This window comes from Mobula birostris, chromosome 1 (genome assembly GCF_030028105.1).
Source record: "Mobula birostris isolate sMobBir1 chromosome 1, sMobBir1.hap1, whole genome shotgun sequence".
In the NCBI taxonomy this organism is placed as follows: domain Eukaryota; kingdom Metazoa; phylum Chordata; class Chondrichthyes; order Myliobatiformes; family Myliobatidae; genus Mobula; species Mobula birostris.
The window spans coordinates 41,272,262-41,286,727 of record NC_092370.1 but is presented as its reverse complement, the minus strand read 5'-3'; the positions used below and the strand labels follow the sequence as shown (position 1 = coordinate 41,286,727).

At 42.8% G+C, this 14,466-nt stretch overlaps 1 protein-coding gene across 4 annotated transcripts in view; it reads right to left on the bottom strand.

The window, feature by feature from the left end:
• The window catches only part of ttpa (tocopherol (alpha) transfer protein), a 74,174-nt gene that overhangs the window by 30,987 nt on the left and 28,721 nt on the right, over positions 1-14,466 (bottom strand). Inside the window, exon 1 of one of the 4 annotated variants that reach the window (XM_072254457.1) lies at positions 9,754-9,872. The exons of the other annotated variants lie outside the window; for them this stretch is intronic. Coding sequence (XP_072110558.1) covers positions 9,754-9,801 — 48 coding nt within the window. The 5' untranslated portion in view covers positions 9,802-9,872. Of the gene's footprint in view, positions 1-9,753; positions 9,873-14,466 lie in introns of those variants that run through there. 4 annotated transcript variants of the gene reach the window in all.

Genomic DNA, 14,466 nt, shown 5'->3' with positions numbered 1-14,466 from the left:
AGTCTCACTAACACAATGAATTTGGATTGCCACCTGTAATTGTTATGGTCAATCTGTTATCGACTATGACAGAGTAATCAAGTTCCATAATGTTCTGTCATGCTAAATGATGTATCTTCCAAACAAGCAAATCCCTTCAATAGACTTCAAGATGGTTGGTGCTTCAAAATATCATGACTTCCATTGTTGTAACTTTGTTTGATCTGAGGTGTGGCATTTCTGCAGTTCCACTGTCCACTGTCATGCCAAATGTGGGGTTCTTTCCTATGTGTCATTCACAACCTTGTAGAATTCAGCACTTGAAGTGAATGGTTGTGCTTTTCATCCCTTCCAAATCATTTACTTCATGAACATCATTGTATTAGCTAGTCTGGCAGCCTCCTTAATCCCCAGGTCAAATGACTGCAAAAGTGGAATGTCTCTACCATGCTAATCATCTCCGGATCTGTACCCTCTGCATCTAATGCTCCTCAGCTAGCTTCAGCTAAACATGAAGGCTCTTTGCCTGAACAGAAACAAGTGTTTGTGCTTTGTGCCCATTTTCTCACATTTATCGACAGTAGCCTCTTTAGTTCCTTATGGAGCGATTAAGGACAGGTTCAGCCCATAAGACTATAAAATGCAAGGGAAGTTAGCCCTTCAGGTCTGCTCCACCATTTCATCATGGCTGATCCAATTTTCCTCTCAGCCCTAATCTCCTATCTATTCTTCATATCCTATCATGTTCTGACCAATCAAGAATTTATCAAACTCTGCCTTAAATATACATAATGACTTGGCTTCTACAGATGCTTGTGGCAAAGAATTCCACAGATTCACTAATCTCAGGCTAAAGAAATTCCCCCTCATCTCCACTCTAAAAGTACGCCCCTCTACTCTGAGGCTGTGTCTTCTGGTCTTAGGCTCTCCCACTACAGGAAACATTCTCTCTACATCCACACTATCAAGGCCTTTCACCATTTGATAGGTTTCAATGAGGTCACCCCTCATTCTTCTGAATTCTAGTGAACACAGGCCCAAAGTCATCAAACGCTCTTCATACGACAAGCCGTTCAACCCTGGAACTATTTTTGTGAACCTTCTTTGAATTCTCTCCAGTTTCAGCACATCCTTTCTAAGGTAAGAGCCCAAAACCACTCACAAGGCCTCTCCAGTGCTTTACAAAGTCTCAACATTACATCCTTGCTTTTATAGTCTAGTCCTCTGGAAATGAATGCTAATATCATATTTGCCTTCCTCACCACAGACTCATCCTGCAAACTAACCTTTAGGGAATACCGCACGAGGTCTCCCAAGTCCCCTTGCGCATCAGTTTTCTGTATTTTCTCTCGATTCAGAAAATAGTCAACCCTTTCATTTCTTCTACCAAAGTGCATGACCATACACTTCGTGACACTGTATTCCATCTGCCATTTCTTTGCCCATTCTCCTAATCTGTCTAAGTCCTTCTGTAACCTCTCTACTTCATCAAAACTACCTGCCCCTCCACTTATCGTCATATTAACTGCAACCTTTGCAACAAAACCATCAATTCTATCACCCAAATCATTGACTTATATCGTAAAAAGAATAGGTCCTAACACAGACCCATGTGGAACAACACTAGTCACTGGCAGACAGCCAGAAAAGGCTCCCTTTATTCCCGCTCTTTGCCTCCTGTTTTATACATGCTAGAACCTTCCCTGTAATACCATGGTGCGTGGCCAAGTAGTTAAGGCACTGGTCTAGTGATCTGAAGGTCGTTAGTTCGAGCCTCAGCTGAGGCAACGTGTTGTGTACTTGAGCAAGGCACTTAACCACACATTGCTCTGTGACGACACCGGTGCCAAGCTGTATCGGCCCTAGTGCCCTTCCCTTGGACAACATCGGTGGCGCGGAGAGGGGAGACTTGCAGCATGGACAACTGCCGGTCTTCCATACAACCTTCCCCAGGCCTGCGCCCTGGAAACCTTCCAAGGCGCAAATCCATGGTCTCACGAGACTAACGGATGCCTATTATTAATAACATGGACTCATAGATTGTTAAACAGCCTCATGTGTAGCAACTTGTCAAAGGCCTTCTGAAAATCCAAGTACTCAACATCAACCCATTCTCCTTTGTCTATCCTGTCATTATTTCTTCAAAGAATTCCAACAGATTAGTCAGGCACGATTTTCTCTTGAGGAAACCATGCTGACTACAGCCTATTTTATCATGTGCCTCCAAGTACCCTGCCTTAATAATCGATTCCAACATCATCCCAACCATTGAGGCCAAACTAACTGTCATATAGTTTCCTTTCTTCTGCCTCTCTCCCTTCTTGAAGAGTGGACTGACATCTGCACTTTTCCAGAATCTGGTAATTCTTGAAAGATCATAACTAATGCCTCCACCATCGCTTCAGCCACCTCCTTCAGAACCCTGTGGTGTACACCATCTGGTCCAGGTACCTCTTTACCTTTGAACTTTTCAGTTTCCCAAGAACTTTCTCTCTAGTACTGCTAACTTCAAACTCTTCATGACCCCTGACACCTAAAACTTTCACCATACTGTTAATGTCTTTCACAGTGAAAATTAATGCAAAGTACTTAATATGTTCATTTGCCATTTCATTGTCCCCCATTACTACATCTCTAGCATCGTTTTCCATTGGTCCAATATCCACTCTCACCTCTCTTTTACACTTTATGTATCTGAAGAAACTTTTGATATCCTCTTTAATATTACAGACTAGCTTACTTTTGTATTCCATCTTTAACTTCTTAATGACTGTTTAGTTGCGTTCCGCTGGTTTTTAAAAGCTTCCCAATCCTCTAACTACATTCCCACTAATTTTTGCTCTATTATATGCCCTCTCTTTGGCTTTTATGTCGGCTTTGACTTCTTTTGTTAGCCACGGTTGTGTCATCTGCCTTTAGAATATTTCTTCCTCTTTGGGATATGTATATCCTGTGCCTTCCAAACCGCTTCCAGGAATTCCAGCCAAAACTGCCATGCTGTCATCCTTACCAGTGTTCTTTTCCAATCAATGCTGGCCAACTCCTCTCTCATGCCTCTGTAATTCCCTTTATTCCACTGTAAAACTGATACAGCTGACTTTAGCTTCTCCTCAAGTTTCAGGGTGAATTCGATCATATTGTATGATCACTTGCCACTTTTACTTTAAGCTCTCTAATCACTTCCAGTTCATTGCACAACACTCAATCCAGAATAGCTGATCTCCTAGTGGGTTCAACCATGAGCTGATCTAAAACGCTATCTCATAGGCACTCTAGAAATTCCCCCTACTGGAATCCAGCACCAACCTGATTTTCCCAATCTACCTGTATATTGAAATTCCCCATGACTATTGTAACATTGCCCTTTCGGCATGCAATTTCAATCTCCCATTTTAAATTGTAGTCCATATGCTTACGACTATTTGAGGGTCTGTATATAACTCCCATCAGGATCTTTTTACCCTTTCAGTTCCTTTGCTCTATTCACAATGATTCATCACCTTCTGACCCTATGTCATCTCTTGCTAATGACTTGATTTAATTTTTTACCAACAGAGCAACACCACCCCTGCTGCCTTCCTGCCTGTCCTTTCGATACAATATGTATCTTTGGATGTGAAGCTCCCAGCTATAATCTTCTTTCTGCCATTTTTCAGTGATGCCTATATCTTCATACATGCCAACCTGTAACTGTGCTACAAATCCATCTACCTTATTCCGTATACTACCTGTATTCAAATATAACACCTTCAGTCCTGTATTCACCCGTTTCAATTTTGGCCAACTTTTACATTGCAACTCATCCTGTTGACTGCAGTTTTGCCCTATCAACAGCCTTTCTTCACTACACATTACCTCTGTTTATCAACCAGCTACCTCATCTTCAGAATTAGAATCGGATTTAATATCAGGACATGGGTCATGAAATTTGTTAACTTTACAGCAGCAGCACAATGAAATACATGATAAATAAATATAGAGAACAAAATTCAGTTACATTAAATATATGTATGTCTATTAATAGTTAAGTTAAAATAAGTAATACAAAATAACAGAAATAAAAAAAGTAGTTAGGTAGTGTTTATGGGTTCAATGTCCATTTAGGAATCAGGTGGCAGAGGGGAAGAAGCTGTTCCTGAATCGCTGAGTGTGTGCCTTCAGGCTTCTGTACCTCCTACCTGATGGTAACAGTGAGAAAAGGACATGCCCTGGGTGCTGGGGGTCCTTAATGATAGATGCTGCCTTTCTGAGACACCACTCTTTGAAGACGTCCTGGGTACTTTGTGGGCTAGTACCCAAGATGGAGCCGACTAAGTTTACAATCCTCTGCAGTTTCTTTCGGTCCTGTGCAGTAGCCCCCCCTGCCCCGCCCCTACTAGACAGTGATGCAGCCTGTCAGAGTGATTTCCATGGTACATCTATAGCAGTTTTTGAGTGTATTTGTTGACATACTAAATCTCTTCAAACTCCTAATGAAGTATAGTCGCTGTCTTGCCTTCTTTATAGCTGCATCGAGATGTCAGGACCAGGTTAGAGATCTTGACACCCAGGAATTTGAAACTGCTCACTCTCTCCACTTCTGATCCCTCTGTGAGGGTTGGTATGTGTTCCTTCACCTTACCCTTCCTGAAGTCCGCAAACAGTATTGTGGGAATGATAGTGTTAAATGCTGAGCTATGGTCGATGAACAGCATCCTGACATAAGTGTTTGTGTTGTCCAGGTGGAGAGCCATTGAGATTGCATCTGCCATTGACCTATTGTGGCGACAGGCAAATTGCAATGGGTTCAGGTCCTTGCTGAGGCAGGGGTTCATTCTAGTCATGACCAACCCCTCAAAGCATTTCATCACTGTAGATGTGGAGCTACTGGGCGATAGTCATTAAGGCAGCCCACATTATTCTTCTTAGGAACTGGTATAAATGTTGCCTTTTTGATGTAAGTGGGAACTTTCATCCGTAGCAGTGAGAAGTTGAAAATGTCCTTGAATACTCCCGCCAGCTGTTGGCACAGGTTTTCAGAGCCTTACCAGGCACTCCAGCGGGGCCTTTCGCCTCATGTGGGTTCACCCTCTTTAGAGACTGCCTAACATCGGCATCTGAAATAGAGCTCACAGGATGACTGGCTGCAGCAGGGATCGTCACAGCTGTAGTGGTGTTCTCCCTATCAAAGCAGGCATAGAAGTGTTGAGGTGAAGCATCGCTGCCATTCATGCTATTGGGTTTTGCTTTGTAGGAAATGATGTCTTGCAGACCCTGCCAGAGTTGTCCTACATCTGACGTTGCCTCCAACCTTCTTTGAAATTGTCTCTTCGCCCTTGAAATAGCCCTCTGCAAATCATACCTGGTTTTCTGGTACAGACCTGGGTTGCCAGCCCTGAATGCCACAGATTCAGCCTTCAGCTTGGTGTGTACCTCCTGGTTCATCCCTGGCTTTTGGTTTGGGAATGTACAGTAAGTCTTTACATCCACACAGGTTTGAATGAAGTTGGTAACAACTGCAGCATACCCATCCAGGTTCAAAGATGAATCCCTGAATACAGCCCAATCCACCGATTCAAAGCAGTTCTGTAAGTGCTCCTGTGCTTCCCTTGTCCATACCTTCTTGGCCTTCACTACTGGTGCTGCAGTCTCCAGTCTCTGCCTATACTCAGGGAGTAGAAGTACAGGCAGGTGATCAGACTTCCAGAAGTGAGGGCGTGGGATAGGACAGTAGGCAGGGCTAACGAAGTTTTTCAGCCCAAAAGGTCGGCTATACTCTTTTCCATACATGCTGCCTAGCCTGCTGAGTTCCTCCAGCATTTTGTGTGTGTTGCTCGGATTTCCAGCGTCTGCAGATTTTCTCGTGCTTGTGATTTGGTCTATTCAGTTGTGATTTAATTCCTCAGCACACACAAGCTGAATGCCCAGACAGAGTAAGAATTATCATCATTGCCTCTATCAGCCTCTTCACACCTTGACAGCCAGTGAAACACACCCTGGAGAGTGTATAGAAATACACTCAACTTCATCTAATTGAGTGAATTGTATTGTTTTATTGCTTCCCCATTCTGTACAAAGCATTTACATTTTTTTCCATCACAAATGACGTTTTGGTCAAGGTACAGTGCAGTCTCAGTCTCCCTACACTTACTGATGGGAATGAAGCACGTGCATATATTTGCCTAAAATACATTCTGCCCTTCACCCACAACTCAAGCAAACACTAGATCCTTTACATACTCAGAAAATATGGTATATATGATACCCTCTGAATGATTGGTTTGCCGGAAGTCTGGCTGCTTTTCAGCCTACAGATCACCTTACTGAGAAGGTATCCATTAAGCAGTTCATTCAGTATTACTTCTGCCTCTGAGTAACTGTTTTCTCTTCTGGCTGTGATATCTGTAACTTTCAGAGTCAGGATGCGGTGCAAACTTCCCTTCTCACAGGACCCCATAAGGATCACTTGCTCCTGGCTCCAGAGAAGCCCTAAGTTTCTGAGTCCCACTGATCACAAGTCACATCTCCCTGCATGACTATGAACACAGGAGTTCAGCTTGGAGCTCCGGTGACCCTTGATTATGATTGGGTAACACGAATTACCGGATCATATTAATTTATCAAAATGCCCTGCGTTTGTATCCCGTGAGAGTAACGTTCAATTAAAGGGCTACTTCAATACTACCACACCACTTTTTGATGAGCTGCATAAATTAGCTCATCTTGCAACAGTTGTCACAATCGGCTCAGCTGAGGAATTCCATCATACCACATTTGCACTGTCATCCTGAGTATTTTCAGACTCCTCTGGTTTCTGTGGTAACAGAAAATAATCACCAACTTGTCTGCATAATAATTGGATCCATTTTCAAAACAAATATGATAGCACAAAGAAGGGAAATAAAGCTTGATTCAAACGAGGATCCCTTTTCAGGTTTGGTTAATTGCATGCAATGCTCTCACACTTTCTAAACCTCAGTGTACAATCCTTACCACAGGTCATGGAACTCAAAATGCCTCACATTGTAACAATTTCCATACTGATTATAATACATCACAGCCCTGACCAGGGTCTATAAGCTAAATGATCAATTTATCAAGATCACTGTGTTTTTTGAAAACATAAACCAGGCTTCATCTTACTCCTCGACTTTTCAAATTCCTCCACTAAAATACCTCTACTTGGTGAAGCATTTAAAGTGCTGTTCTGATCACTGGCACAGCTTCCGGTAAGATGGCGGCATGTTTAGACACAGCAGCCTCTTGGGAGCCAAACAAAGTTGATTTTGGCCTTTTTTGACAATCACAGGACAATGTTGGACATTTAGGACTTCACATACTGCAGGTCTACCCCATCAGTGAGCTGCTTGTTGGTGGAGGAGCTGGGCTTGGTGTGGACTGTGTTACTGCCTGCTACAGGAAGGCATTGTAGTCAGTGCGTGAAAGTGGTGTGAAGTCTACCAATGAATGATTGTCTTGGACTTTTCTCTTGCAATTGCAAGAACACTGTTTGGGCATTGATAATGTAAAATGTCGCAAGTCCACTTCCCTTGTTTATTGGTGAGACAAGCGGCAGGGGAGCTGCGTGGCCTTGGTTGTAGAGAGGAGCGGGCATCTCAAGCCGTGGGCTTGCCTTTTGCAGCAGTCCAGGAGAGGAGATGCTGGAGGTGGCATACCGTAGAGTCCATGCTCGTTTGGAGGCTGGCCTCTCATGTTGGTGCTGCCATCTAGTGTTCAATCAGTGAAATGACCAGCTGGATTGCATGCATTCATCTGCGGACTGCTGAGAAAACTTTTCTGTTACCGACAACACCCATTAACCATTAATTTACAGGACATGTCACTCAGGGACTTGGGCTATTCAGTATATATAATTTGTATGACTGCATGTTTACTTATTATCTTGTATGTGTTATATGTGCCTTGTGCTGTGATTTCAAAGGTTCAGTGGTTCATTTCTTATCAAAGTATACAACTTAAAATTCTTCATCTCCAAGTAGCCATGAAAAAAAGAAAGAAAAGAAAGGCAGCATGATTATCACCCTCCAAAAATGAAACAGGCACATCACTCCTGCACAAAAAAAATTAACAAAATGGAACAGGCATATCAATCCCCAAGTGCCTCCTCCTACACAGAAATATACAAGAAAGATTGAATGAAAAACACAGAATATAAAGAACTATAAGACTGGAAGTCTACACTCCAAGTCCACATCCAAAATGCAGAAAATCTGGGCAACATTCTCCAGGCCCCAGTACCAGGCCCTTCCCTCTCAAAAGAAAGGCAGCCACGCTGATTCTCCTCACTTTCGTCAGCCCGAGGACCAGACTGATCCTTTTCCACAATTACCTTGAAACTAATGGCATTATGATCACCAGATGCAAAGTGTTCCCCCACACAAACTTTTGTCACCTGCCCTATCTCATTCACTAATATTACACCTCTCTCAATGGGACTGCCGTATTGAGTAAGGAAACTTCCCTGAATACATTGAAGAAACTTTGTCCCATCTAGTCCTCTTACAGTATGGGAGTGTTACATGCTCAAGGGGATCTGTTTTTTTTTGTGAGAATGATGTAATGGTCTTTTGGAGGTCCCCTGATGTGATTTTCCTGCCGATGTGAGGTCACGTGATGACATGTGGCCCGTGACTATATAAGGGTCGACCCAGGTGACGCAGTTTTTTTTTGGGTTTGAAGATTTCCAGGTAGAACGTGTTGTGCCTCCGTTTCTGTTGTGTTTGTTTTTGTGACGCAGTTTCATTTTTAAAATGGAGGGTGTGTTCACTTATAAGATGTAGTATATTTGGACTGGAAAGTTGTGGCTGGAAGTGCCAATTTACTCAATTCCGACAGTTGAAGGGAGAGTGAAGAATTCATCGAAGTGAAGGATCGAGAGAAGTCGGCATCGTTTGGCAGTTTAATAAAGAAGCGACCTTATTGAGTCTTCGTTGGAGAGTACCTGCATCGAGATAACTCTTGCCAGAAAGAGCAATGAGTTCATGCACAAAGGTGCTCTCTGTCTCTAAAGGAATTTAAGGTCAGTCGATTTAAACTGTTTATTTTCGGCATCGTGAATCCTGTGGACAGAACCAGCAGTAGAGGTGCGTCTGTGAAGAAATCTTTCTCCAGAGAAGTCTCTCCCAATTGAACGCGTAAATCTGTTGGACTTTTGAAGTTATCGCTCTAAGAACTATATCTGACTGTATTGTTTTAAGAACTGTTTTCACATTTAACGCTTTAAGAACCAGAGCCGAGTGGAGTTGGTGAGCGGCTGCATATCTGTTAACTTCCAGTTAAAGTTTTCCTTTGCTTTTTTTTCCCTCATCGTTTATATGTGTTTAATAAATGTTTGGTTGTTTTTGATATAACCTGTCTTGCTTAATATTCATTGTTGCCGGTTACGTAACAGGGAGTCCCTGTCAATATGTGGAAGGTTAAAATCACCTACTATCACAACCTTACGTTTCTTGCAACAGTCTGCGATCTCGCCACAACTTTGTTCCTCTAATTCCTGCAGACTGTTGGGTGGTCTATAATATAGCTCCATTAATGTGGTCATCCCTTTCTTATTCCTCAGTTCCATGCACAAAACCTCACCGGACAAGTTCTTCCCTTTATCCTGACTAAGCAATGCTGTGACATTTTCCTTGCTGCCATCTCTCCCGCTAAAGCTATATACTACTAAACTCTCATGCTGTCTGTCTGTCTGTTTGTGACCTCCAATTTTAGCGCAAACGGTGCATTACAGCGGCACTTCTTTTGGCTAAATTGAATTAAAATGTGCTAACTTACAAAATGCAGGCAAAGTTCAGGGTGAAATATTCGTATAAAATTGCTCATGCGCAAAAGTCAACAGGCTCGCTTTCACCAGAGAGCCGATCCGCCATCATAGAAATCGGGATGCAACAGCCCAACACATGCGCACGGCCAGCCTCAGCAGCGACACCTCCCGGAGCAAAAGGGCAGGGCAGCTCCATTTCGAGGGGTCACATTCTGCTAATCACCATCAGCATGTGCAGGATTGGGACAGATCTAACTGCCACCCATCAATAAGAAATAATTAAATCTTATTGTAATTATTGCCAGATTTGTGCATGGAAGGTCACGTTTGACAAATCATATTGAATTTTTTGATGAGGTTACTAGGAAAGTTGAGGGTAAAGCGGTGGATGTTGTCTATATGGACTTCAGTAAGGTCTTTGACAAGGTTCCACATGAAGGGTAGTTAGGAAGGTTCAATTGTTAGGAATTAATATTGAAGTAGTAAAATGGATTCAGCAGTGGCTGGATGGGAGATGCCAGAGAGTAGTGGTGGATAACTGTGTGTCAGATTGGAGGACAGAGTTTAGTAGTATGCCTCAGGGATCTGTACTGGGTCCAGTGTTGTTTGTCATATATATTAATGATCTGGATGATGGGGTGATAAATTGGATGAGTAAGTATGCAGATGATATTAAGATAGGTGGAGTTATGGATAATGAAGTAGGTTTTCAAAACTTGCAGAGAGATTTAGACCACTTAGAAGAGTGGGCTGAAAGATGGCAGATGGAGTTTAATGCTGATAGATGTGAGGTACTACATTTTGGTAGGACTAATCAAAATAGGACATACATGGTAAATGGTAGGGCATTGAAGAATGCAGTAGAACAGAGGGATCTAGGAATAATGGTGCATAGTTCCCTGAAGGTGGAATCTCATGTGGATAGGGTGGTGAAGAAAGCTTTTGGTATGCTGGCCGTTATAAATCAGAGCATTGAGTGTAGGAGTTGGGATGTAATATTGAAATTGTAAAGGGCATTGGTGAGGCCAAATTTGGAGTATCGTGTACAGTTCTGGTCACCGAATTATAGGAAAGATGTCAACAAAATTGAGAGAGTACAGAGGAGATTTACTAGAATGTTGCCTGGGTTTCATCTCCTAAATTACAGAGAAAGGTTAAACAAGTTGGGTCTTTATTCTTTGGAGCGTAGAAGGTTGAGAGAACACTTGATAGAGGTATATAAAATTATGAGGGGATTGATAGAGTTGACGTGGATCCATTGAGAGTTGGGGAGATTCAAACAAGAGAACATGAGTTGAGAGTTAAAGGGCAAAAGTTTAGGGGTAACATGAGAGGGAACTTCTTTACTCAGAGAGTGGTAGCTGTGTGGAATGAGCTTCCAGAAGAAGTGGTTGAGGCAGGTTCGATGTTGTCATTTAAAGTTAGATTAGATAGATATATGGACAGGAAAGGAATAGAGGGTTATGGGCTGAGTGCAGGTTGGTGGAACTAGGTGAGAGTGAGAGTTGGACACAGACTAGAAGGGCCTAGATGGCCTGTTTCCATGCAGTAATTGTTATATAGTTATATATATGGTTAATGGCGTACTTCAAGACACCCATAAAACCCTTTGCTACAGTCAAAGGACGGCAGTGACTATATCACATCCATTTAGCAGAGCACCAACCACATCATCAAGAATAATCAGCATCCTTTGGTGTTACTGCTTCGTATCTTGTATCCAGCATTAAGGTAAAAAAAAATGGTCAGCCTAATTATGCTGCGTGGCATCAAAAGATGATGCCAAACGTCGTTGGGAAGGGGCAAGGAGAGGGAGAGAACAAGAATCAGATGAGGCCAGGGCCGCACAACTCCAGGATCAAAGAGTCAGGACAAAAACAGATGAGAGAAGAAGAGACAGAGGAGGAGAGGCATGCACGTCTCCAGGATCAGAGACAAAGAACAAACAGCAGAAGAGATGAGAGATGAAAAGACGGGGAATGAAAGGGCTACACGTCTACAGAATGAGAAAAACAGGCACAGAAGGAGGAGAGAAGAAAGGAGCTGAAAAATTCACATCTCCAGGGTCAGAGACAAAGAACAAGCAGCAGAAGAGATGAAGAGACAGGGGTGTGAAAGGACTGTACATCTCCAGAATGACAACGAGAGGCACAAGGGTGGTAGATAATCCAGAAATGATGCCATCAAAAGTGTCCTTTGTTAAACGAGAAGGAGCTATATTTTCTTTGCTATGTGTCGTTCTTCTTTAATAAACTGAAGTTTCCTATTTCAGTTTCCAAAGCAAAGTGATACCAACAGCATTCAGGAAAATTTAATGTTCATTCTGGTCACATCAGACTGCACTAGACTTCTCTCAAAGGGTGCCCCAACGGGTCACCCCATTGTCTAGTAACTACTAAAATTCTCATGCTCTGTTTGTCTGTTTGTGACCTCCAATTAGCACAAATGGTGCATTACAGCAGCACTTTTTTGACTAAATTGACTTAAAACGCGCTAACTTACAGAATGCTTGCAAAGTTCAGGGTTATATATTCGTATAAAATTGCTCATCCGCCAAAATCAACACCTCCCGTTTCACCCGAGCTGACCGGAGACGATTCCAGCCATCATGGAAACCGCTGACGCAACACCACGACACTTGTGCACGGCCAGCCTCAGCTATACTTGTCTTGCTACGTGTCTTTCTTCTTTACTAAACTGAGTTTTTCTTCTTTAATTTTCAAAGAACATCACATCAGACTACACTACCTTTCTCTCAGAGGGTGCCCCAACGGGTGTGTTTGACCAGTAACTCTACAGTGATCCCTCTCCGGTGTAAACACAAGACAAATATAGCTCCTCCTCATTTAACGAAGGACACTCTTGATGACAACATTTCTGGTTGATCTGCCACCCTTCAGGAATACTCTAACGTTTTCATTTCTTTTTCCCCGGCTTAAAGCCACATACTGTTGACCATGCTGGAATACCAGTTTCTCCAGATAAATCGACACATTCTCCACGGTTTGGCCTTGCGCCTTGTGTATAGTTATAGCACAGCGTGACTGTATCGGGAACTGGTTTGCACTGCTGAGGCTGGCCGTGCACATGTGTCATAGTGTCGTGTCAGCGGTTTCCATGATGGCTGGAATCATCTCTGGTCGGCTGGGGTGAAACGGGACATGTTGATTTTGGCGAGTGAGCAATTTTATACAAATATATAACCCTGAACTTTGCAAGCATTCTGTAAGTTAGTGCATTTTAAGTCGACTTAGTCAAAAAAAGTGCCGCTGTAATACACTGTTTGTGCTAATTGGAGGTCACAAACAGACAAAAAGAGCATGAGAGTTTTAGTAGTTACTAGACAATGGGGTGACCCATTGGGCCACACTTTGAGAGAAGTCTAGTGCAGTCTGATGTGACCAGAATGAATATTAAATTTTCCTGAATGCTATTGGTATCGCTTTGCTTTAGAAACTGAAGTAGGAAACCTCAGTTTATTAAAGAAGAACGACGTGTAGCAAAGCAAATATAGCTCCTCCTCGTTTAATGAAGGACACTTTTGATGGCATAATGTCTGGTTGATCTGCCACCCTTGTGCCTCTCATTGTCATTCTGGAAATGTGCAGTCCTTTTCTCCCCCGTCTCTTCATCTCTTCTGCTGTTTGTTCTTTGTCTCTGATCCTGGAGATGTGAATTTTTCAGCTCCTTTGTCTCTTCCTCTCTCCTCCTTCTGTGCCTGTTTTTGTCATTCTGGAGACATGCAGCCCTTTCATCCCCCGTCTCTTCATCTCTTCTGTTTGTTGTTTGTCTCTGATCCTGGAGACGTGCATGCTTCTCCTCCTCTGTCTCTTCTTTCATTTTTTTTTTGTCCTGACTCTTTGATCCTGGAGTCATGCAGCCCTGGCCTCATCCGATTCTTATTTTCTCCCTCTCCTTACTGCTTCCCAATGATGCTTGGCATCATCTCTTGACCATAATGTCCCCCTTCCCTTTCCACGTGGCATAATTAGGCTGACCATTTTTTTAACCCTAATGCTGGATAGAAGATACGAAGCAGTAACACCAATTCTTGATGGTGTGGTTGGCGCTCCCTTAAATAGCCGTAATATAGTCACTGCTGTCATTTGACTGCAGCAAAGGGTTTTATGGGTGTCTCAAGGTACATCATTACAATAAGATTTAATTATCTCTTATTGATGGGTGGCAGTTTGATCTGTCCCAATCCTGCACACGCTGATGGTGATTAGCAGAATGCAACCCTTCAAAACAGAGCTGCCCTGCCCTTCTGTTCCAGTAGGTGTCACTGCCGAGGCTGGCGTGCGCATGCATCGGGCTGTCCCGATTTCCATGATGGCAGATTGGCTCTAGGGTGAAAGCAAGCCTGTTGATTTTTGCGAATAAGCAATCTTATATGAATATATAACCCTGAACTTTGCCTGCATTTTGTAAGTTAGCGCATTTTAATTCAATTTAGCCAAAAAAGTGCCACTGTAATGCACCGTTTGCGCTAATTGGAGGTCACAAATAGACAAACAGTGCATGAGAGTTTTAGTAGTATATAGATGCATGCTTCTTCATATCATATTAAGTAAATCAAGCAGTTAGAAGGCTGACAATGGAAAAAAGATGATCCCAGGGATTCAGACGTCTCTTATCTGATCCGCTGAGTATTTCTAGCTGTATGTTTTTATTCAAGAAATATGTTGTGGGTGGAGCTAAGGCGCTAATGGCATCTAACGCCA